Source organism: Panicum virgatum, unplaced genomic scaffold (assembly GCF_016808335.1).
Source record: "Panicum virgatum strain AP13 unplaced genomic scaffold, P.virgatum_v5 scaffold_199, whole genome shotgun sequence".
NCBI lineage: Eukaryota > Viridiplantae > Streptophyta > Magnoliopsida > Poales > Poaceae > Panicum > Panicum virgatum.
Genome location: NW_024376263.1, coordinates 374,784 through 400,058, shown reverse-complemented (window position 1 = coordinate 400,058; position 25,275 = coordinate 374,784). Strand labels below are relative to the sequence as shown.

The 25,275-nt window shown below is 41.7% G+C and overlaps 2 protein-coding genes, 1 long non-coding RNA gene and 1 pseudogene across 15 annotated transcripts; 2 read left to right on the top strand and 2 right to left on the bottom strand.

The window, feature by feature from the left end:
• Nucleotides 1-1,817: 1,817 nt before the first annotated feature.
• Nucleotides 1,818-2,231, bottom strand: LOC120693911 (oryzalexin E synthase-like). Its single transcript, XM_039977108.1, has one exon. It carries the CDS (start codon nucleotides 2,229-2,231, stop codon nucleotides 1,818-1,820), a length of 414 nt encoding a protein of 137 aa, XP_039833042.1.
• A 396-nt stretch (nucleotides 2,232-2,627) lies between these two features.
• LOC120693898 lies at nucleotides 2,628-7,407 on the bottom strand. Of its 13 annotated transcripts, none has more exons than XR_005683210.1 (8): nucleotides 7,264-7,407; nucleotides 6,575-6,713; nucleotides 6,395-6,493; nucleotides 6,157-6,246; nucleotides 5,642-5,701; nucleotides 5,382-5,545; nucleotides 3,933-5,300; nucleotides 2,628-2,959 (listed from the first exon to the last, which is right to left on the bottom strand). It is a non-coding gene; the product is annotated as an uncharacterized LOC120693898 (long non-coding RNA). The 13 variants fall into 13 exon arrangements; XR_005683201.1 differs by lacking the exon at nucleotides 2,628-2,959 and having other exon boundaries at nucleotides 3,040-4,604; nucleotides 5,181-5,300; XR_005683207.1 differs by lacking the exons at nucleotides 2,628-2,959; nucleotides 7,264-7,407 and adding an exon at nucleotides 3,040-3,465 and having other exon boundaries at nucleotides 3,933-4,040; nucleotides 5,181-5,300; nucleotides 6,575-6,950.
• A 432-nt stretch (nucleotides 7,408-7,839) lies between these two features.
• On the top strand, nucleotides 7,840-17,782 carry LOC120693897 (annotated as a pseudogene).
• Nucleotides 17,783-20,141: 2,359 nt separating this feature from the next.
• On the top strand, nucleotides 20,142-24,933 carry LOC120693899. Its single transcript, XM_039977098.1, has 12 exons — nucleotides 20,142-20,330; nucleotides 20,471-20,547; nucleotides 21,004-21,172; nucleotides 21,468-21,777; nucleotides 21,880-22,109; nucleotides 22,191-22,245; nucleotides 22,352-22,491; nucleotides 22,638-22,724; nucleotides 23,450-23,537; nucleotides 23,633-23,688; nucleotides 24,338-24,386; nucleotides 24,495-24,933. The coding sequence occupies exons 1-12, from the start codon at nucleotides 20,196-20,198 to the stop codon at nucleotides 24,584-24,586; spliced, it is 1,488 nt and encodes a 495-aa protein (XP_039833032.1). The 5' UTR covers nucleotides 20,142-20,195; the 3' UTR covers nucleotides 24,587-24,933.
• The last annotated feature ends 342 nt before the right edge of the window (nucleotides 24,934-25,275 follow it).

Here is a 25,275-nt window from a genome sequence, read left to right as displayed (position 1 = left end):
TCACTAGAAAACGTTACTATATCGGTAAACATGTCAATAAATGTATCTACGTGATTGTCTCTACCTTGATTAACATGTGATAAAGCGTTACTATATTGTGTAACTAAACCAATAAACACATTTTGTAGATGTGTTTGTAAAAACGTATCAATGTTTGTTCACATGAATCAAACGTGTCTACGAAACGTCTTTTTCTTTTATATGCACGCTTAAAGAATTCGTTTCTATAAAGCCTGACACGGTCCATATGAAGACGCTCCTAACACGCTTTATGAAAGCATGCCTAGATTTGTATAGAGATGAAATAAAGCGTGTCTACCTCCAAATTAAGCGTGACTACAGGGGGTGCATTCTAGTTCATCTTATCATGCAAAACTATGTTTGAATTTCAAAATTTCAAAATTTGAATTTTTCATACAACCTCGGATGGAAAAACCACCAAAATGAAAGTTGTAGGTCTTGAAAAGTTATGAAACTTTGTAGTTGATAACTTTTTTATTTGAAATCATCTTGTCACAGAAAAATACGTCTGAAGTTTTCAAATTTGAAATTTAAATTTTTAAATGACCTCAGATGAAGAAACTACCAATATGGAAGTTGTAGATCTCGAAAAGTTATGCAACTTTGTAGTTGACAACTTTTTTATTTGAATTAATTTAGTGCCTCAAACAATCAATTTACATTCAGTTTGTTATAATATGTGGGGAAGGAAAACACAATATAGACACAAGTGAGAGAGGGGTGGAGTGGTAGAGGAGGTTATGCGCGAGAGAGAGGTCACGAGTTTGAATCCCACCGGCCGCGAAGTGCGTGAATTTTATGCGAATCCCACCGGCCGCGAAGCGCGTGAATTTTACGCGAAAAATACCGCACGGGTGGGCATTGGCTGGTGGGTGCCTCACCTGGTTCAATAATTTTTTTTTGCTGTTTTTTTTCGGGTTTTTTTTCGGTTTTGATTTTATCAAGTGCATTTCTTTGCCGAGTGTTTTTCGGCACTCGGCAAAGGCTTTGCCGAGTGCCCGACAAATAGCACTCGGCAAAGAGCCCTTTGCCGTTAATTTTTTTGTTGTGTGCCCTTTGCCGAGTGTTACACTCGGCAAAGTCTTTGCCGAGTGTATTTCAGGCTTTGCCGAGTGCCTGGGGTACTCGGCAAAGCCGGTGAATCCGGTAGTGAATCATGACTCCTTGAAATCAACTAGATTGGGATTCCTATAACCAGTTACAAATTTAATATGTAAAGTGATCTAAAAAGGACTTCATCTACAACATTATCCCTCTGAACTGTGTAAGGAGGGACGACAAAGGGCATGTTTGGTACAGCTTATAAACTGCTTATGGCCAAAATAAGCTGAACTCAACAAACATACGACGTGCTTTTCAGCAGTTTATTCTGGCCACGCTTATTCTCATTGTTCTCATTTGTACTAATAAACAGAAGTTAGATCAAACCAGCTTATTTTGACCGCTGCTTTTGCTCCATTTATACAGCTTATCTGGAAAGCGCTTCCTAGATAAGCTGTACCAAACAGGGCCAAAACCACGCCCTCCTTAACTTGTACTGAACATCACTCCTAAATGCATATACCATCACGACACACAAGCAATACAAGCATCATTATACACTAGACTTAGGACATCACGTACCTAAACAAGTATTAATATCTGCTGTCTTATGTGCTACCCTCCTGATTTCCTGATTTGCTACGTGTGATACATCGATTATTTTCCCGTGGTATAAAACGTAGACATACATATACTTGTTCCCACTTTATTTATTCCCCTACACGATGTGCTAAATGCATGTGTAGAGCAACACATCACACGGTAGACACACCAGCACAGCATGCATGGAGCGGGGTCGCCGGATTCAGCACGGTGCCATAGCGGTCATTGAGGTCCATGCCCTCCAATCCGATCCCATCACCACCATCAGGTAGTTTCCACTCATTTCTATGCAGAATCGATGCCAATGGCACGGACCGTGCGGTGTACTCCATTCCAGGGCACACCCTGCGGCCCGCGCCAAACGGCCTATATGCCTCCTTCACCATTGATGAGTGCACCTCCTGGCCAGCCAAGAACCTCACCGGGATGAACTCCTCGGGACGAGGCCATGCGCTCTTGTCCCTTCCAATCGCCCACAGGTTGACGATGACGCCCTTCCCTTTCGGCACATCACTACAAGAAACGGGATAAAATTCTTCGGCCATAAACCGACGAATTTCGGGCATTCCCGACGAATTTAACTGACGAAAGGTCATCGACGAAATTAAGGTGTCAAGTTCGTCGGGACCGACAAAATTAGAATTAATTTGCGGCCTGAATTCCCCGACGAATTTAACTGCCGTCGGCAACTAAATTCGTCAGCTAACATAACCCGACGAACTAATTGTAATTAAATTCGTCGGCTGAAACAGGCCGACAAACTTATTGAGGACGGTGGGCAAGGCCACGTGTCCATGTATAAATTCGTCGACTGCTGGGGCCGACGAAAATAATCCACGTGTAAGTTATTTTCGTCGGTTCCTTTGGCCGACGAAATTAATGCTTTTCCATGGAAAAAAACAGCTGTTGATTTTTATTTATACAGGTTATAACAGCATATAAATTTCAATCACCATCACGCATATAAACAGATCCATCACGACAGGCATATATATAGATCCATCACTAAGTCATGAAACATATTAAAATTCTATGACAACATTCCGAGGCTGAATACATTTACGATTGCCAGATTTTCCAATAACAAATCACAAATACATACAAAGTTTCCAGTTGCATCTATGTCCACATTCAGAATAATCTGGTTCATCCACAACTGAATTGAAATAGCAGAGTTGGTATCTGAACTTGTCAAATTTCTGTTGTTATTGACGCTGAACTAAAGTCATACTCATAATACAAAAACCAGTTGCTGCTGCCGGCTAACAGATGCAAAGCCAACATCATTCAGAACCTGGAAAATTTTCTACAAGTTCTAGCCATCAACACTAACACATGGAGGCCAACACTGGATGCGAATGAAGTGGCCAATACTGGAGTATACTGAACTTATTACAAAGATTAATTTAACCAGCGAATTTACAGTTTAATGGTGGAGTACAGAATGTAAGTATATTAAAGCATCATTGCAGGACATCAGTCAATTGGTCATGCAATTTGTACTCTGGGTAGGATGACAAATAGACATTTTAGAGCTGAACGCACAGTGGTGGATGCATATTGACTAGGAGTGGAAGATATACACAAGCCCAAAATATAAATTCAGTTCATCCTGATGAAAAGTTAGCATCTACAGAAGTCGGTTGTAGCCGTAGATCTCTACGGATAAACTGAATCAGATCTCTAGACTGAAAAGTAACCCACATGCAGTTTGAAGATATTACTCCCTAGATTAAAAACAATGTAGCAGTAAGTATAATCTGTTTCTTCAGCTGCAGTAAGTATACTCTGTTTCTTCAGCTGCAGTAAGTATGTTTTCAAGTAAGTTAGTTTTGTAATTTTTACAAGTTGGCTTGGAAGAACTTTCTGGCTACATTTTGGGCACTCTGTATTTTTGTGCCACCAACAGTAAGGAGCTACAACATCGACAGATCATTCTTGTGACTCCGAAGGTGATCTCTAGTTTCAAATTCAAATTCACATATATATTATCCCCTAATTTAATAACTTTTTGAGAAACAAATGGATTTGGAAATGTGGAAGCAGACAAAAGACATTGCTAAAAGAAATTTTATATGGCCAATCACACATGGTTCAGATTATAAAGCATGGTCTTTTTTTTGTTACTTCACATTGATCTATGCAATAGTGATGGATGCAGCAGGTTCATATTAGGCACCAAGATGGCAAGATAGAATAGGTTGCTGAGTTGCACATGTATGGGAAAAATGAGTTGATAATATAGGAATGAAAAACATAGTACTGACCTAGAGGATAAGATTGAAGTCAATCACCCACCGTTCCCATTTCCAAACCAGCAAAAGCACTACTCTTAGTAAGGAATATATCATGTTTTTCTCCAAAGCTGTGTAAGCCTGTAGATAAAAAAGAAACAAATAGCTGCAGTATATGTGCATGAGTTCTATTGTGTAATCATGAGAAGGCACTGATACTTTGATTAATATATGATATGTATATGTGCATGAAACAGTAAAAGCCGATTATGAAAACAGTAAAAGCCGATTAGCTCATAAACAGAAGAACAGAACAAGCCACTAGCTCATAAACTTACTAAGTTATCTTTACTGGTAAACAGCAGGGTTTTTTTTTTTGATAAATGGTAATCACAATAATAATTGCCTAAAATCTTGTGAAACACTGGGCATCCATATGGCATTAGTGCACAGGTGCTCCTTGACACGAAGCAAATAATATTGTGGGGTTGAACATCGTTAGCAGGACATGGATAATGAACCAAAATGGATCCAATGTTGCACTACACAGAAATCAGACATGTACAGCATCTCAAATCGGATTTGGTAGGACATGGATACAGGTGCTCCCATTCACCATAGATCATTCAGTATGCAGCCATGCAGAGCAAGTATCAAATTAATCTGCTAGGGAAAATTAATCTGAAAAGTCCCTTATTGGCTCCCCTGAAAAAGATGACCACAAATACATCTTAAATGACCAACAGGAAACTCATTCTTGGTACACCTGATAGAAGCGAAGACGCAACTGACCATGATACGAACACATTTCAATACCAAAATCGTTGTTTATGCACCAAATAACGAATTCCCATATATTAAATTATTAACTGGACACCAATGTTATCCTACATACTGTATTGAGCACTCAAGGTACTACAAAGCTTCTACAAAAATGTTTTAAATTATAAACACAGGCAGCAATGACAGGGATAGAACAGAAGCACACACTAGAAGCAGAGAAAGATGTAGTATATAAATAAGCAACTGGTAGAACCAATGGAGTTTGCACACACCAAAATGGTTGAAATTATTCCAACAAAATAAGTTGCCTAAGAAGCCAAACTGGACTACCGAGGACATGTAGGACAACAGATTCTTAACAATGCCTAAAAAAGCAGCAATATATTGCATACAACAACTGAATAGCTCAATACAAACTGGATTTGGTAACTGAATTTCAACTAGCTTCAGACAGATGTAGCAAAAGAATAAATAATTTTCAAGCAAATCATTATATACTTCAACTGCTCCACCAAAACTAAAAGTCAGGTCATCAACAGTTCTAAATAATTTGGTAACTGATTGTTACCTGGCAGGCTTCTATATTAACCAAAGGCTTTATGCCTAATTATAACAGTCCTGCGCAATTAAAAGCAAGATCATTAAACAGTCAGAGGGCACAGAAGATATGAACCTGAATAGCTCATTTGAGACATGAACCTGAATTTCACGAGAACCATGTTGCCACTTTGTCAGTCAAATGCAATGCCATTTTACTGCTACCCTGACCTCACCATTTGAAGTTCTTCATAATTGCCAGTCTCAAGTTCTACAGAATTGCTTAGGTATTTGTAGGAAGGTAGCAGAGGAGGCCAGATTCCTATCTGCAGAGAAGAAAACACGTTAATACATTTTCCATATAAACAAAATCAATGAAGTTATATGCAGACTATATATGCCTATTATGAATGGTCATGTACCTTAGTTTAGCAGCTTGCGCAGAACGCCAGAGCACTGAGCATCAGTAGCTATCTTTTCTACTTGTAATGTAACATATGGAAATGAAATTAGCTAGTCTATTTGTCAGCACATTATGTCATGCAGTCATGAGATGAAATTCATGCATTTGGTGAGGAGAGAACATGAGATGAAAAATAGTGGCAGTTCCTAAAGCACATAAGGTGGCAAGTTTGGATTCAGTAGCTTATATCAATCTACTCCTCTTGGTCATAGAGCACACAAAGAAAACAAATTAACTTTCATGTGTACGGAATTGACACTTCGCATATTTACATTCATATATAGATTAGACCACCTCCATTAAAAAATTGTAAAAGGAGTGAGACAACATATGAATAACAATCATAAAGGCAATAGTGGCAACCACAGATTGATGAGGAACCAGGTTATCAATCTATACTGCAGGAGGGTTGTTTTAGTTACTGCCAAGTGCCAATCAGTGAAAATTCTTAGGTTGGTACAAAGGACAGCTTACCAACATTGTGTTGTGGTACAGAGCACTACTTAAGCCTTCCATATCATAAATTCCTTTGCACCCAGCCACTACCTCTCCTGAAGAACTTGCCTGAAAAATGCAATGCTTGAATAATGAGCTAAAATCTCTACTGGAAATATTTAGACTGGTTCTTGATCTCTGAGAAGTGCATATGTCAGATATGAAAATCAGTTAGTAAGTCACATGGATTCAGGATACAGCTACCCAATGTTCATACCAGGAATGTATCAGCAGATCACATCCAGCCCAAGGAGCATCAACTGTGCAACAAGGCCACATGGAAATAGCAAGCAGAACCCACGCTTGAGCAGGTGTCCTGGGATAGTAACAGCATCAGAGCAGATAAATGAAAAAGGTCTTGTGTGACAAACTAAGGATCTTAGAGAAAGAGACACACCTGTATAAAAACTCTCCCATCTCTCTTAATTGCGATGCCATCGCCAACAGCGAGCAACCTATTGATCCATACAAGAGCATGATCTGCAGCTTTCTCAACAACCATAACTGAAACCTCTAGATTAGGAAGAGGTGGAGGCCTGTAGAGGAACCAAAAAATAAATTTAGGGTATCACTCTGAATTGCTACTCCAAGAAGGTAATACAGTAATACACTACATCGTACTGATGGAGAATTATCCAATTTTGTAACAATCCATCACAAATTACTCCTAATTCACTAGAGGCCAAGCATGACGCCATCAATATAGTATCATTCACATGTAACAAAAATATACAAGTCACAAACAGCAGTACATAATTTAAGACAACATCTACATACTGGTAATATGGAATGTTTTTACTCATACTCAAGCTGCATACTTACTACTTACATGAAACAACAGCTAAAAAGCAATTTGTAGTGGTCACTGAGACTGTTGTCTAAATAATATATGATGGCAAGGTAGACATGGCCTAGACTTCTCTCACAGCTCACACTCAGGCACTCAGTTCATGAAGGATCAGGCGAACACAGGAAGTGGAGACACAGAAGAATATTTGGCACTGCACACCAGCGCCCAACACATGCACAGAAAATTGCACATAAAACTTGCTGTACTGAAGTTATTTTGGAGTGTAGGAAAATTACCTATAAACATTTTCGTTAATTCAGCCCTCTCTGAACTTGCATCTGGACTGCATGTTTCTGTCTAGAAATCGATTTCTAGCGGCCGTTGGTAATGAGATCCGCCGCTAGAAATGTGGTTCGCATGCGACGGACCGACGCCACGACGCACGCCAGCCTCCAGTCCTCTACCAGCGGATCGTTGACTCCGCACGAAGCCCTCTGATTGGTCAGCGAAGGGAGCACACGGATCCATCTCCACAACCCACGCGTTTGTGTTTCTTCACTGCAGCTGACAGCCAGGCCCGGATCCATCTCCATCTCCCACGCGTTCACAGGCTCCCTCTCCATCTCTCACCTGCACACTCCGTCAGTACAGGCTCCGAGCCCTTTAATCTCACGGACTGCAATGGCCTCCGCCTCCGCTGCCGCCGCCGAGAGCCCCCCTCCGATTCCGCCGCCCGTCCGGGCCTCCTCCGTCGCCGTCCCTCCGAGCCTCCTCCGCTGCTGCCATCCCTCGGGGCCTTCTCCGCTGCCGCCCGTCCGGGCCTCCGCTGCCGCCGCCGAGAGCCCCCCTCCGATTCCGCCGCCCGTCCGGGCCTCCTCCGTCGCCGTCCCTCCGGGCCTCCTCCGCTGCTGCCGTCCCTCGGGGCCTCCTCCGCTGCCGCCCGTCCGAGCCTCCGCTGCCACCGCCGCCGCCGAGACCACCCATCCGACTCCGCATCCCGTCCGGGCCTCCTCCGCCGCCATTCCTCCGGGCCTCCTTCGCTGCCGCCGTCCCTCCGGGCCTCCTCCGCTGGCGTCCGTCCGGGCCTCCTCCGCTGCCGCCCGTCCGTCCGGGCCTCCTCCGCCGTCGTCCGTAAGGTGTATTGGTTGCAATACTAGGATTTTGCCTGTAGCAGAAAATTCATTGAACCCACAGACGAATTTTCGAATTCTCTGTGTTTTTTTTGGTGGTTTTGTTCATATTTCATATATCTCACAAAACCCACGGTTAGTGATGAAACCGTTTAAGAAGCTAGCAAAATGGGTTTTAGGCTGCTTCAACTGCGCAGGGTCCTGTACGACCAACGTGGCATGCTGTGGCGGCGTCACCAACTACCCAAGAGATGATCATCCGAACCACAACAACGAGGCAAAACCTGTAGTGTCTGATTTAATATTTTTGTAATATTAATTTGTAGTATGTACTATATAATATTTATGTGGTACATTGTTATGTATGTTCATATATTGTGAGACATTCATTTATGCAAGAAACTTGAGAATGTGATGTGCTACGTTTGTTCACAATATTTATGCATGAAACTTGAGGATTGTGATTCTATATGTGGTGTGATTCTATATGTGATTGTGGGATGTGATGTGCAATATTCTGTGATATGTGAATTTTGCAATTTAGGGGGTAAATTCGAGATTTAATGGAAATTTAGTTGCAGGTGATAAGGAGGCCGGCGTGCAGGTATTAGTAATAACCAATTTACTACCTTCTAGCTTTTATTTATAATCGGACCAAACTGGTGATCCTTTCATCTATGACTGTTGCAGTTCTAGCTGGAAGAGGCACTGGAGATCGAGAATTTTGTAGAGACCGCCAAGCCCAACGGAACCCAGGTCCGCTGCCAAAGTCGTCGCCAAGCTCAAGGTCTGCACCTGATTTTGTTGCATGGCATCATCTTCCATTTATGATTTTTGAACCGAGACACAATTTTCTAATTTTAATGTTTGTTCTGCCTGATTGCTCTTGCTTGCTCCTGCTTTTTACAATTCTCGCAGAGCGTCATAAGGAGCAGCGATACTAGCAGGCATTGAGGTTGACAAGGCTTGCTGTGATATTTACAGAACAATTGTGGTAGGCAAAAACCTTATACCTCAGTATAATCACTAAGAGTCTTAAATTGTAGGGATTATTGTCGCATTAATATGTGAACAAATAAAAGCTAAGAAGATACTGTGTCATCTGTGGCTTCATTCTTCATCCAAGCTAAGGGGCTAATTTCAACCTTAGCTGTGTTTCAACTCTAGCGAACCTGGACTTGCTTAGGAGTTAGGACTAAAAGCCTTTGTGGTGGTTGTGGGGGGCCTGGGGTAAGTTGAAGCCTTCTTGTTGTTTACTCATTTAGGCTGATTGGGTGCTTTGATTATTTACTTCCAGTGTTGTAGCCAATAAATAGTTATCTATGCTGCTTGATGTGGCCTTTTGTGAATTGTGATGCTATTCACCAGTGCAGATGTGCTTGGAACTCTTGTTGAGGTATCTGAAGTTCGCACAGTGCATCTGCCCAACAAACCAGCTCCTACCCTCAAAGGGATATCGTGCTCATGGACTTAGGGTGATAATCACTTTATTACACATGTTGTTTTTTCTGGTTCTTCCTCCACTCTCTAAGATATTGTGCTTTTCACTGTCTACAGCAACACTGAAGTTAAAATTACCTTGTGGGGCCATCGAGCTTCTGATTTTACTATCCATGAGGTTTATGATGCTGCTAACCCAAAGGCAATTAGCTTCTGATTTTACTATCCATGAGGTTTATGATGCAGCTAACCCAAAGGCAATTGTGATGTTAGTTGTTGGCAGCCTCATGAAGACCATGGTTATCATCCTCTCAATGAAGAACATGGAGATTCAATTATATGCCTGTTTCTTTTTTGTTCTAGACATCAAAATCACATACCTTTCTTGACGGTTAGTAATTTCTGATTACATATATTATTCATGTGAATCAATTTTTTGCTTGATGATGGATATATGGAGGTAAATATAGCTCTCCGGTGATGAGCATACACAAGAAATGCAAATTTGGGTATGGATAGTGTTTCTTCTGTAAAGGTTAGAAATAGATGCATATGAATTATTTCTGTTTTAATGTTAGAAATAAATGCATGTATGGTGTTTCTAACCTATACAGAAAATAAATGAGTAGTTTCTTAGTTTTGAGGAAAAAATATGCTCATGGATGTATTTTGCTTATTTTTTCAATATTTAAATAGAACAATGCCTCTGATTGAGTTTTAACCAAAAGCATCCGGAGAGACTGCTCTTTTGTGGTTATTGCATTTAGTCAATATCTTTACTTTTTAGTTCATCTTTGGTACTTATTTTTTACTTCATTATACTTGCTGTCATGATAGTGCTATACTTCATACTGTATGTAATTCTGAATACCTATTGTAGAGTTGCTGCAATAGGTGAATCACCCCCTGTCCTGAGCTATTGTATGCCCAGATTTATTTTCAAATTGTATTAATATGAATGGAAAATATGCTATGCATGTTCGCGAAAAAAATATGAATGAAAGAGATACTTTGAACACGACAATTGGGCTCCCGTTTGCCAAGGGTTCGATTCAACTATTGTTCAATCAAGATGCAGATTTGCAGTTGTAATGACTTAAATTTCCTTCTATGTTGTCTTACATTTTCCTTCAAGCTGAACCTTTGCAACTGCAGTTTACTCTTTATTTTCATTTAGACATGGACTAAGTGCCAAACAGAAATAGTTTGTGCTAGAGCTTCTTTTTAGTATATAACAACCTCAGTTCCTTATGCAATTCTTCTATGATATTCACACCTTCCCTTACTCTAAGCATTACCCTTTATCAACTTTTCAAAATTTTCAACATAGTTTGCTGCTCTGTAGTATTCTTTACAGGATGCAACATTCCTTTTTGTTTTCTTTTTTATTTTTACTATAAGAGGCACAATGATCTGCTAAATCATAATTGACCAAATGCAGATCACATCTTCTCATTTATACTTCCTTCTTTCTTGATTTCTAACAGTTCACTGCTTTCATCTTCGCTACACATCAGGCTGACAACGATTCTCCAAGTCACAAGGGGTACGCACCTACGAACTCAAAATTTATGCCATTGCTTTCTCACCTTTAGTTTTTCAGTTGGTCGCTTATCATATGCAAACCTCGCTTGAGGTAAACTGAGGTACTACCATTTGGAGCAACTGCATCCTGGTAACCACTGACTTTTAATAAATGTGGTTGCCTATGTGGCTTATATATTTTTAAAAGTTCACCTGTGTGAACTGCATGTGAATTTGCATAATTTTGTTTCTTCAATAGATAATTTTTTATGAGTTCTTGAAGTTAAAGTTCCTCAAGCATTGTCTAAATATTGTGATGAAAGTGTGATTCCCAATTGAACTTTATTCTGCACAGGGTAGGTACAACTTGAATGGTCGTGATGATTGATCAACAACAATCTCCTGGAGCTTGTATAAAGGGCTCAAATTGGTTGCCGTCAACAAATTTGAGGTAAATCAAAGCACTTATTATCTAGATAATCTGCTGTGAAGGTTACCCAATTGCACACTGAAATGTTCAGCATAGATAAAATTAGGAAATTTGATTTTATGGTTTTTCTTAGGAGCTTTCCTTGATTGGTATTCAAGAAAAGTAAGCTTTCATTATAGCTATAGGTTATATTATGTTTTAATCATAACAAGCTATTTACGATATCTTAATGCAACTATTATGTTAGCTTGTCCTTGCAAGTATTAGCTTCCTCCAATAGCTATTATTAGTAACAAATTTATAAATTGGTAGCAGATATCTCAAGAAGGGCGGGCCTGGTGCAGCGGTAGAGCCTACCGTCTGTAACCGGAAGGTCCCGGGTTCGAGCCCCAGCCTCTGCACATTTGTGTGGGTAAGACTTGGGGCTTAAAGACAACCCTTCCCCAGACCCTGCACAGTGCGGGAAGCCTACGACATTGGGTACGCCCTTTTTTTAGCAGATATCTCAAAGGGACTGCTGAATTTAGGTGTCGGACTGTTGGTAGTCTTTTTAATTTTCAGTTATTGACTCCCAACTATGTTTTCAAGAAGTTCGTGTTACTGCTCTTATTTCTTGAGATATGACCCGACGTACATACAACTGGCCATGTCATTTTTAAACTTTGAGGTCCACTCACCAACACGTCTACAAACATCAGCAACCTAAATAGTGAAACTTTATGCTCAAAATTTACCAGGATGTTTCTTCTTGTTTTGTCGGATGTAAATATAACTTTTATTTGCTTTGATGCTGCAGCTTTGCTATTGAGTAGTAGTCCTATCCTTGCAAAGCACAAGGTTGTCTTTGGAGCACTAAACATTTTTTCCGTGTCAGTCAGTTATTCATTTGCAATCTTGTGTAGTAGCCAAAGGTAGTTAGCTGAAGGGAGGAAGAGCAATATCAATAGCTTTGGAATTCCTGATCATAGATTTGGGTTGTAACTCATACAATACCTTTCATTAGGCTAATTTGTGGCAAGCCTTAGACAATTACTGTTGCACTATTATCGCTTATGCATTTTGATCACCATATTTTTTTACACCATTGGCACTTTCTTACATTTCCTGAATGCTAATTACCGTACTATGTCTTTAGGATTTCCAAGATTCAATTTGACCTTCAAACAACGCATCTCATAGTTGTGGTTGTCTAGAGGCTAGCCATGTTCTTTGGTGCTACTAAATACATCGGCAGGTACTATAATATACCTTTCTTCAACATTACCACTAAAATGAGTTTTCAAATCCAAATTGGTCTAGGGAAGTGTGTAGTTATGATCCATTTTATCTAAAAAATGAAATGACATATCTTCTAGGGCATGTACATTTATCTTTTCCTATACATATATAAATATATGGATGATTCTCTATTACTCGGTTTAGTAAATGCCCAATTTAGCATCTATTGTCCTCAACTTTTCCATGTAATGCCAACCTAACTGAGAAATTGACAATCTGTACCAATCTTCTCCAAAGTTCGGCAAGGCGACGCCTTAGGCGCGCTTACGCGCTGGGCGGAGGGGTGCCGCCTCGCCTAAGGGGTAGGCGGAGGGATAGGCGAGCGGAGGTCACCAGTGGGGGAGAGGAAGACCGGCGGCCGGCGGGCGGAGGTCGCTGGTGGAAGAGGACGAGCGGAGGTCTTCGGTGGGGGCAAGGAGCGGCGGGCGGCGTGCAGGCGGCGCGCTGACCAGAGGAGACGGGGAGAGAGAGATGCGCGAGGGAACCAACGGCGGCGGCGGCTGTATGCGTATGTGTTGCGAGAGACCGAGCAGAGGAGAAAGGGATAAGCTGATAAGGTGTTTGGGACTTGGGCTTTGGGCCGTTTAATGTTTTATGGGCCTTTCTCTTCCTTGAAGTCCAGTTATCTGCTGTTTTCTTTTTCTTTTTTAAACATATTTATGTGTATATACTAACGCCTAGAAAATGCCTTGCTAACGCCTAGGCTCTAGGCAGTGGGTCACCGCCTAGAAAACGCCTAGCGCCTTGCCGAACTTTGATCTTCTCTGTATTGCTATTATAGGCTCCAATTTTCGATCTTTTAGTGAATTAGTAGGTGGTCCTGAACATCTATGGTTGATGCAACAACGATTTTGCAGTACAAGTTTGTTTATTCACTATTAAGTGTACACCTGCCCTAATACTGCACTCTACTAAATTTGTCCATACTTGATTCGACTTGATCCAGTTCTATGAATAAAAATGCAATGATATCAGATATTGTGCAATTTTCATGTTGCGCTACTTAGACATATGATAGTTAGCATCGACGCCACTAATAACACAAAAGGATCAAGGTCATTCCATTGTGATAGTATTGCTTATTTTTAATAACAGTCTACTGAAGCTAAAACTAATCAAGCCCAAGCGCTGATAATATATTTTTATTGGAAGCTTTGATCTTTATGCTTGGAAATCAATGGCAATTTGCAACAGCTCAAGGACTATAGTGGCTTCAAGGTCAGTGAACTGAGCTTGAACATGGAATAGACCATTTATGTGCGATGTTTAATCATAGTTGCATTTCTTCCCCTTGAAAATTACAAAAGAAATGGTGAGCAGGTGAGATCATGATCATACAAGATAAATGTACACTGAAATTGCCAAGATAATCCAAATGGCTTATAGGTAAAAGATAAATTTTTGCCTTGTCAAGAATAGTTTGTGTGACTTAGTTCCTATTTGTAAATATTTTTTGTGGGCTTGAGAACACCAACTTATGCAATCCTGTTGTATACAAATTATGACTTCCTTTTTATGATATCCTATTCTATTTATTGGCCTTGAGCCAAAGGACTTCAGGCCGAGTGGTCAGGAGCTCCAGCGGCACTCAGCTCTCGAGTTCGATTCCTGGTGGGAACGGATTTCGATCTGGGGTTAAAAAAATCCCCTCGCCCCTCCCAATTCCTCAAAGCACGGTGGAACACGACCCAGCCAGGGCACGGTGCGCTGCGCCGAACTGGACTCACCTGGGGACCGGGTCCTGTGTACGGGGTGGGAGGGGGGGTTCGGGGGTTTTCTCGACCTGTGTGAGAAGGTTGTCTTCTTCTTTCACTAATGCCGTGGGCCGGCTAGGTCCCACAGGTCGAGTTTTATTTATTGGCCTTGAGGATTTTGTCTGCCACTGCACTATTAATATTTCCCAAATATCTTGTCATGGTTCAGGGTGTATTTGTTACATTCAGAGCTTGACTTAAATGTTTTTCCTAAAGTTTTTCCCAAAAAACATATCCTTTTTCATTGCAGATACAAAGTTCTCTTATTGCTGCTAATAGCATGGCCGAAGGCTGAAGTAGAACAATACTTTCTATAAAATGGTGAGTACTGACAGTACTCTGTGAATGGCGATCAATAGAATTAATGGTTGTTGATATCCAGCTAAAACAACTGCAAAAATGTGTTGTTTGGTTGAAGTTTCTTTGGTTTGCTGAAAATCTAACCTCCGTAGCAGTGCTATCATGTTTGCTATTCTCAATAGTAGCTTTAATGCTTGTCTAGAGTTACAAACTGTTTATATTATTAACACATCAGGATATGGCAAATAACCCTCTACAGTATTCTAGAGTTACAGTAGAATATGAAATTAATTTTTCTGTTATGTTTACGCTTCTGGTCCACCTTTATGCTTATGTCAGGGGCATTTCCTATAGCTGCAGCATTCCACATAGTCCAGAAGCTGAGAATACTCTATTCCATGTAATGACACAAAAGGATTGGGATTTGCTTGCTATCTGAGTCCATCCAATAGCAATAAAATGGCTCTTACAGAAGCAAGAACTCATGGAACCACTTGCCTTCCAGATGCTAAATTTTTGTAAAACTTTCTGTGAAGATGAAACTATTATGCTCTCAAACAGCAGTCTGTTGGTGGACATACAAATGGTTGCAGAGCTGGTACTTTCTGGAGAAACCGTCATCTCGTTTTTGCTGGTGTTCTTGCTAAACCAGATAGTAAAGGAGGGTACTGAAGAAGAGGTCTTATCAGTTCTCCGTGTTATCACTGAAATCATCACCATCTCTCCTTGTTCATCTGATCAGTTTATATCATGCGGCATTGTCAATTCATTCCATGGCATATATTGCTTACCATACTTTTCAAGGATCCAAACAGTTTGTTCCTATTTGATCTTTAACATCTTATGTTCAGCAAGTGCATTGACATTAGCTCACGAAGATGAATGGCTTCCTCTTACTATGAAGGTACTCTTGTTCTGTTGATATGAGTTGAACCATGCAAATCACAACACGTAGTGTAGTTTTAATCACATTTAAACAATATTATTTGTTGGTTATTAAAAGCTTCATGGGATGACTGTTGGGGGTAAACTTGTGGAAATAGGGAACCATCCTTAAACCCTAATTGTTTGTATTGGTCAATGCAACATTCAAAAAGAATCTGTTGTTAGCTAGTATTTTAATTTGCATCATTTCTGGTTATATTTATAGTTTGTTTAATTCAGAAACCGCTTTTGTTTACAGCTATTGGAATTTATCAATTCTGGTATTGATTATACATCTAATAACCAAGAACACAAGATATTGATTGGGGTATTATGCTTTGTTTTGCATCATTCAGCAAACAAAGTTCTTGTTGAGCCTGCAAAAGCCATAATCTTGAACAGTTCATTGGTTTCTTTAACGGATGTTATAGTACAGAAAGCATGTTCAAAAGGCCCATCTTTATTTCAACACAATCAGGATACAGCCTTTGGAGAACTCCTAAGTCTTGTACTTCTATTGGTGTTTTCTCTCTAAGAAGGTATGAACTATGAAGTGATTACTTGCATGCTTAATTTTATTTGCTTCAGCATGCACTAATTGTGGTCTCTATTTTCAGTTTGCATACAATTCTAGAGGCAAGTATTGACTGGCAGGACTTCCTTCAGCATTCAGAAGACATCCATTCCTTTTCTGTCCTTGGTATTCCATGCCATGATTTATGCCGTCTCATGCACTTCGGTCCACCACCTATTAAACTTATTTCTTCACAATGTCTGTTGGAGTTGTTTACGAGAATTTCAGATCAAAGAACATGTATTAATGCTGAATTAAGATGCTCTGTGAAGTATCTGAAGTCCATTATTGCAGTGACCGAGGGTTTGGTCTTCGGTGAAGACAGTAAAGTTGCTGGAAATTGCGGTACCTGTCTCTCTGTGATTTTAGGTTGGGAGAAATTTGGAAGCCAAGAGAAGGTGGCGGCCAGAGAATCCAAATGGTTTCGATTAATAATGGAGGAATTTGCTGTTGCCTTGACTGCTCCTGGTTTGACGTCCAAATCTTTCACCAATCAGCAGAAGATTGCAGCGAATCTAGCTGTTTCATTGCTCAGGCTGAGCCAAGTACCAGATTGGCTAACATTGCTGTTTGATAGCCATCTGATTTCTGGCATTATGGCTAATCTTTCTGCTAGGAATGTTACTGCAGAAATTGTCAATCTCTTCAGTCATTCAGTGAGCTCATGGCTAGGAAATATCTGAGTCAAGAGCACACTGTTGCTCTACATAACTTGTTCCAGGTTTGTGTAATGCTCTTCATAATCTTAAAATGTAGAGCATGGCATTGTATAGCTGTACATAACCTTTTGTTAGTTTACACCTTTTGGATTCCTCTGCCCCGGTGAATTTGATTTGGTCCACCAGGCTCACGTCGTTCATAACATGATGCAGGTATGCAGAAGGCAGGTCTATGAGGGAAACTCCAAGGCGCAAATGTTTGGGCAAAGTGTTAAAAAGGTTGCAAGGAGCACCAATGACATGGTCGCATTGCTCTTTGGCCTGATGCTGAACCAGAACACAGACTCTGCTGCAGTTCAATCGGAGCAGCAGACGCTCCTGCGTGCAATTGATCTGTTCTTCCAGGGGTCAAGCGGGGGGAGAACAGCATTAACATAAACGCCAACCAGCTTGTCGAGATGTTGTTGAGAAAAGCTGATTTTCTTCTTCCACGTTTTCTGAACCGAGTAGATGATATTCAAACGGGATAGCAATCCCTCTGTTCCTGAGAGGCTCCTCGATTTTCCTTCAATAGAGGAGAAGCTTAGTAAGTTGTATATATACAAAAGTTTTGGTGTATGCGATGTGAATCGATAGGATTACAATCATTCTTCTGGCCTGAAATAGTAACAACTATTAACTCGAATCTATAGCCGTATTCTTCACTATATGCATGCGAGGACTGTATTGCCACGGGCGCCGAAGTATGAACTGATGATGATTCTTGTTAACGGCCTTTTTAATTCTAAAGTTATTGCTGAAATTCTGGCTTTTCATGTATACTACTGTCATGTAATATCGCAATAGTATATATAATAAGAAAAAGTCTATATCACTCCCTCACTAATAGAGGTGGACTACATACCCCTCCCCCCAACCTATGAAACGATTTATATCATCTCCTGAATTTTTCAAAAACGGTCAAATTACTCCCTAAAGCAATTTTGAAAAATCATAATAAATCACAAAAAAATCATAAAATAGAAAATCTAATTGTGTTGGGCCTCAAATGAGTAGATCTACATAGTGAACAATTGAATATATAATATAATATGTTATAGTATATTTTTTGTTGTAGTTTTAGATTTATGTTTTTCTTCATAGCTGTAAAAAATATACTAAAACATGTCATATTATATGTTCACTGTATAGATCTACTCATTTGGAGTCTAAAACAATTGGATTTTCTATTTTTTGATTTTTTTTGTGATTTACTATGATTTTTCAAAACTGCTTTAGGGGGTAATTTGACCGGTTTCGAAAAGTTCAGGGGGTGATATAGACCGTTTCATAGGTTGGGGTTTATGTAGTCCACCCCATAGGTGAGGGGTGATATAGACTTTTTTCTATATAATAGTTGCAACTTAAAAGAATTTGTAGTCGCAGAGATTCAATTGCAATTGAAACTGTAATTTCTGGAAAAGTCCGTTTTACTATCCTCGCCAATCCACTTTATCCCCGCTTAACCACTAAGCAAAATTTAGACTCAATTTACTCCGTTGAGCAAATTTAATTGGCCCTATCTATCCTTAATGACATTTCTTTTCTGTTTCACCATGTACATATTGAATTTTAAGTTTAACTTTTATGAGTGGATAGAGGACATGATGGGTATGCTTTTAGGAGTACATTATTTCTAGAAAAAAGTTCATTTTTCGCCATCCAACTATTGTCATGCATCTCCAAGACCATCCAAATATCAAAATCATTCACATTTGGTGATCCAAATGGTTTTGTTGTGTGGTTTTGGTAATATGGATGACACGTGACAGTGGGGCTCACCGTGCCGCTGTCATCGGACCCGCCATCGTCGCCACAGCTGACGACCTCAACGCGTTGCCCACAACGAGCGCGACCTTATCCTCTCCCGCGAGTGCCCCATTCTGATCCCAAGCCCCCTCTCTTCTTCCTCCTTCAGCTCAGGTGGAAGTAGAGCGAACCGCCGACACTGTGCCAGCCATCCCCACCGCTCCCACTTCGATTTCGCCTGCCAAGAGACAGCCCACTTGGTCCTCCACCTTCGCCAAGCATCCACGGGCATGGCCGACCTCTTCCTTGGCCGGAATCGGCTCCCCCATCGTTGTCCACCATTGTTGACCGCTCGAAGCTCCGCCCCGCGCGTCGACCTCCGTCTTCCGGCCTTCCTCCGTATGAACTCAGCATGCGGTGAGCTTTGTCGCATCCTCCTCGACCTCCCCAACCTCTTTCCCCGCCCCTCACCGCACCGCCGCCACGGGAACATGGCGTCGGCCGGCCGCTGCCCCTGCCGCACCATCCCAGACCGCCCCTGCAAGTGTCGCGCCATGTTGTTGCGTGCGCCAACCCCACATGGGCTGCCTTGGCCGCGGGCTAGCCCCGCCTCCCCGCTTACCCCGATCGCTGCTGGGAGTCTGCGCATCGGGAGCCGCAGCCGAGGTCCGTTGGGGAGGGCACGGGGCCCGCCCACTCGCCACGCGACCGCAAGATATAGGAGGAGCAGAGTGGACCGCCGTCGGGGAGGAGCCGGGCTTGGCCGGCCGTGCTGCGCCACCGGGAGCCATGAGCAAGGGGCTCGAAGAGGGAGAGAGAAAGAGGAGTGAGAGAAGAAACAAAAAGATGAGAGAAGAGAGGATAATGGGCTGATATGTGAGCTCTACTGCCACGTGTCATCCACATCAATGAAACTACTTTTCAAAACAGTCGAGTGGTTACATATGAATGGTTTCTATAGATAGTTTGATGGTCAAAATTACCCGGATTTAGAGTAGTATGGCCAAAATTAAACTCGGGCAATGGTTGGATGGTCAAAAATAGATTTTTTTTCTTATTTCCACGTATTCCAACTTTCAGAGTATATTATTTGCCGCTAAGCATGATCTACTGTCCCAGAGCAAATGTTCGTAGGAAACAAGTGGACATTAAAACTTTTATAATGGTGAGAAGGTTAGACTTACAATACTTGGCTTAAACTGATTCGACAAATCGTGGTTATAGAAAATGGGCAGACTTGAAAATAGTACTCTGATATTAGCAGAGAAAATCTGCAAGGCCCACGCTGCCGCTCTCCTCCTCCTCTTCTTCCTCTCTCCAAAACCCCCTGCACCCTTCGCCGTTTCATCAATAAAAAACGCCCCGTTATTCGTCACCTCCCCCCTCCCCTCCCCTCCCCTCCCCCGCCGATCGAAATCCGATCGGAAATGCGGCCCCCGCAGACCCCCATTCCGCCGTGGGGGTCCAAATCTCGCTGGTACATGACGCCGACGCCGCTCAGCCCTTCCTTCTCACGACATCCGTTCCAAGGCACCGCCGCCGCCGCCTCCGAGCAACCCTGCGTACGTACGCCCTTCGCCCGCTCTAGCACGCGCGTAGCTTGTTACCCCCCTTTGTTCTTTAACCCCGTCCCCCCTTTTCTCCTTCGTTTCTGAGATGCGCGTGTTCTGAGCCCGCGCCGGCCTGCATTTCTGCTGTGTAGGTCACGCTGTTCGAGTGGTGGCTGGAGAGAGTGGAAGGGGATGACCAGAAGGTCGCCGTCGCAGGGAAATTTGAAAGGTGAGCAATTTCTTCAGAAGGAAAAAAAAGAGGGGGGGGGGGGTGGGGGGGTGCACCTTTGCGGCTCGATCGGGTGAGGATTGGTGCCAAATAGTTTCTGTCTTATTTTTCTGGGAGTTTGATCTTTGTTAGAATGGGAATTGCATAGTTCGATACCTAGATTGAGTTGACATGTACTTGTGAAGAATATGCCAGTTTAATTTCTGTAATTCGTCTCTACAAAGGGTTGGCCTAATGCTTGGCTCTAACTGATTCCACAAATTGAATATGCTATTTGTCGTTCGGGCATTTCATCCTTGCAGACTTGAGGGTAATTAATGCCTTTACTGAAGCACTGTTAAAACTTTTGAAGATCACGCTGCTTGTGTATTCAAGCATTCTTAAGGTTATCAAAAGTTAGCTGCTTTTCTTCTTCAGAGTGCGAGGATTTGATTTGTTCTTTCGCTATAAAAATAGTTATCTGTTACTCGCTTCTGACAGGAATCAAACAGTCTACGAATTCGGTTCTGCAACCATTGCAAAGCGCCACGAAGTTTGCGTTCTTGAAACTGAAGGTGGAATTCTACTTCTCATCTATGGCACACTCAACCGTTCGCGGATGCTAGCCGGCGGATACTCAAGTGAGGTATGCACATCCTATTTTGTAGTTCTTGTTTCATGTACCAGTTAGGTGTACATTTGAGCCGACTTATGAGGTGACTGCAGTGTCAGCGACCATGTTCCATCATCTGCTTTCTCTATCTATCCTGTGATGCTATTTCCGTATTCCTATGGGAAGCTGACTGAAAGTTATTCTAGATTTGAGTAATTTTATTCTGATTGATGAATGGTGACTTTTGCCGCATTTGTTTCCGAAACAATCATTAGGCATGCACTACTCTTATGAGTACCTTGGTCCTGACTGCAAACCGTGCATGCAGGTCTATGAAAAGTTCAAGATCGGATTTCCATACTGCTGGGAATATTGCATCCAACTTTATCCCAAGGTGGCACAAACAGGATTGGATAGTGCTATAAATGAAAATGCTGCTGTCTCAAATGATGGCGGAGAAAGACATGAAGCTGCATGTAATGAGGCGTATAATGTGGAAACAGACTTGATTGCATGCAGAGCTTTAAGAGAAAGAGATGATGGTGGCATAGATACTAATGCATCTTTAGTGCATATAGTGGAGTGTGCTAATGATGCTAGCAATGAAGAGGCAGATAATGCTACACCCACAATCACATGTAGGAGCAGATTGCTTAGATGCTGCTCATATTTTCTCCTCTCCTTGCAATATTTCATTTCACTGATTTTTCTTATACAATGTTTGCTTATCCTTGTTTTAGGCGATCAGGGAAAAGCTCAGCATGTTGCATTGAGTAAGAAGGCAAAAGTAAATGAAAATGTGCCAACTTTTGTTTGTTTAGACATGCAAAACTCCTCTGATCTTCCTAAAGGAACACCAAGATTTCAGGAATACACTTGTGATGGTGATATTGCAACAAATGAAAATGCTGCTGCCTCAAATGATGATGGAGAAAAAGATGAAGATGAATATAATGATGTGAATAATGTGGTAATAAACTTGACTGCCAGTAGAGCTTTAAGCGAAAGAGATGATGGTGATGGTGATATTAATGCATCTTTATTTCTTAAGTTTGAGTGTGCTAATGATGCAAGTAATGAAGAGGCAGACAATCCTCCACCCACAAGTATGTTTAAGAGTAGATTATTTAGTGGTTGCTCATATTTCCTCCTCTCCATCAAATATTTCGTTTCACTGATGTTTCTGATAGCATTTGTGTCCCCTTAATTTAGGCAAAAAGAGAGATCTAGTGGTTCCATTGAAGACTCAAGGTTGTGAAAAAACTCAGCACACAGCAAAGAGAGATCCAGCACCTTCTTGTGTAAAACCACTAATCATGGTCTTACAGAATCTCGAATGTGCTAGCAAAGAGGCGTCTTGCAGTATTTTATAGTTTCATGACTTATACTATTTGTCTTATGGTGATGGTGACAGGTTCATATTTAGCATATTTCATCTTATCCTATTTGTGTTACTAACTATTTATATGCATTGATTGATCTGCGTCTTGGAAAGCAGCCTTCAGGCCCACCAAAGAAGCAAAGGTCTGCACTTGAGAAGTTGCAGGGTGCTACAAGATCTCCATTCACCAGCCCTGTTCCATATGTAAGTCCAATCATTCACTTTTTTAGTTGTGAGAACTTCAGAAATTTAATGATCACAAGCCCTAGCCTTGTGCACTTTGACTTGCTGATGGTGTATGTATCTATTACACCCATGTTTGATTTGTGGAATTGGACTGGATGAATTGTTTTGAGGCTCCAATCTGATTTTCATGTGGAAACATAAATAGTTTTCAGTGCAGTCATTTTGTTTGGTTAGCCAGGGAATCATGTAAAATTGAAATTTGACCAAATCAATTCCAGCTGCTGTTGATTGCCTGCTCCGAGGAATCCAATCACATGAAGAATATGTCGCTGTTTCACTGCCAGGTTGCTGTGTCATGCATGCACTAGAACGGCAGTGGCATGCAGGAGAAGGCTGGAGGCAGATGGTCTCCCTGCCACACTCCAGCATGACTCCTGGTCAGTGTTGGCTCACTTGTCAACAATGGCCTGGCCTCGCTCCACTAGCTCCACAGGGGCTCTGCCAGATTTGATTGCCTAGCTCCTCAACATTTCCAGTTCTTGAAACCAAACAGAGACAATTCTTTTGCTTGAGATGGGTCTGTCACAAAAGTGTCCTTATGTGTCAAGTACATATTTTTACGATATCTATTTGAAGTCAAAAGCTTTTCTTGTGACCTTGTGAATGGAACATTTATCTTTACTTGGTAGCATGAAATTGATATTTATATGTGTATTTATTGCAATGTTTCTGAATCACTTTAGGCCCGTGAGACTCCGCTTACTCGTGGTAGGGCCATGTCATTGTCAATGTCCACACCTGAAGATCTCAAACTGAGAAAAACCAGATCGGGTATGTCTTTGGTTGTATTGATCTGCAACTTCATATCATATATTTATCATATATTCAATTATTCATTGTATAAAGAAATTGAAATTCAATTTCAGGTCGTGTAGTTGTACCCACTTTGGATGCAGGATGCCAAAGGATTGTCTATGACATGGTCAGTATTTTGTTTAATGTTCCGTGACATTGTCCAAGATTGCAACTTTAACAGATACTATGCTTAATAGAAAACATGTGATACCTTAAGCTAGAACAAATTAACACATTCACTAACCTCTGCGACAGCAAATGTGTGCAATATTACGATTCAATTTGCTAAATACCATTCAATTTGTGCAAATTTTTGTTTATTGCCACAGTATGCAACTTTCAACTAGGATTTGTAGAAGAGATCGTTCAATTCAGTACATGATGCAGGCACTTACATGACTATGAAGTATGAAATGTGACGGTTCATTTCTGTACAACCCCAGTAAGTTGAGACGGAAGATGTAATGTGCAGTGAGTGAACTAAAAGCATAAACCAAGTGTTAGAGTTGTTTAGTTGCCCAATAATATAATTTCAAAGTTTAGTAAGACATGGGTGTCTTTTAAATGTTTCTTGTCAGCAACAGGTATGTTTGCTATTTTGATGTCATTTTTTATTTTGCATTGTGAGACAATCTCAAGCAAGTTCAGGAAGTCAGTGAATTCGTGGCCTAAGCCTAGCAGCACCCAACCAGTTTTCTGATTTTGTGAAATGTATTTGTTTTTCCTCCCGAGCCCTTTTATGTGCTTAGTGTCTCATCAAGTGCCTTTTCTTGTAGGACGGCACGATTACTGGTGTCATCGGTCTGGATTCACCATTGCCCAAAGGTCTGTTCCAAATCTCCCATAGTTTCATTCTAGGGTCCTCAAGCGTGTGCCTTTCCATGTTCCGTGAGAACTGTTGATTGGTTAACGTGTGTCCTTGGCTGTTTGCAGGGAGCAAGCTGAAAACGGCGAGGAGGAAGAGAGAGGCTGAGCCACCAAGCAAGCTGAAAACGTATGCAAGGAAGAAGAGAAGGGCTCAGTGAGCAATTCTCCCAGACGTGATTGGTAGGATTTAGGACTTAAAAGGCTGCACGTGCAGGAGTTGGTTGGCTTTCGGTAGATCTGTGCGAAAGCCTGTCTTGCCGCTGATACTAGGCGTTGGCATGGATTGGTGATGAAGGCTTGTTAAGCATGTGCCTGTGTTACCAGTGCCAGTGCCACCTTTTGCTGCAATTCTTGACCTGAGGCAGTATCTAGTTTTACTACCTTGGCGTTCTGAACCTTAGTTGCCTGCCTGACTGGTGGTCAGTGGTGATCTGGACGTGCTTTGGTTGCAGAATGAGATTCTGTTGCGTGCTCGGTACTCTTTACGAGATCCATGCCTGACTGAGATCTCTTGCGCAACAGCAGAGATGCGATTTTTTCGTGGCCTCTAGCAAGTCCACCTTTAAACGGTATCTAAGGCAAATTTTACCTTTTTTAACAAAAAAGGGACCAAGTTTCGCAAATGTTCGGAGTCGCTGGCGCGGGTGTGAGCAGACTCGTCGTAGAAGGCGGCGTCAGTTGCTGTAGGTGGGTCCTGCCTTTACTGTTCTTCCACCCCGCAATTTAGGGGGAGCAGCGGTGGCGAGGGTTGGGAGGTGGGAGAAGCAGCCGACGGCGAGGGGTGAGAGGTGGGGGCGGCCAGGGTGGCGGTAGAGGTGGCGGCCTTCAGGGTTTTGGGTGCTGGGGG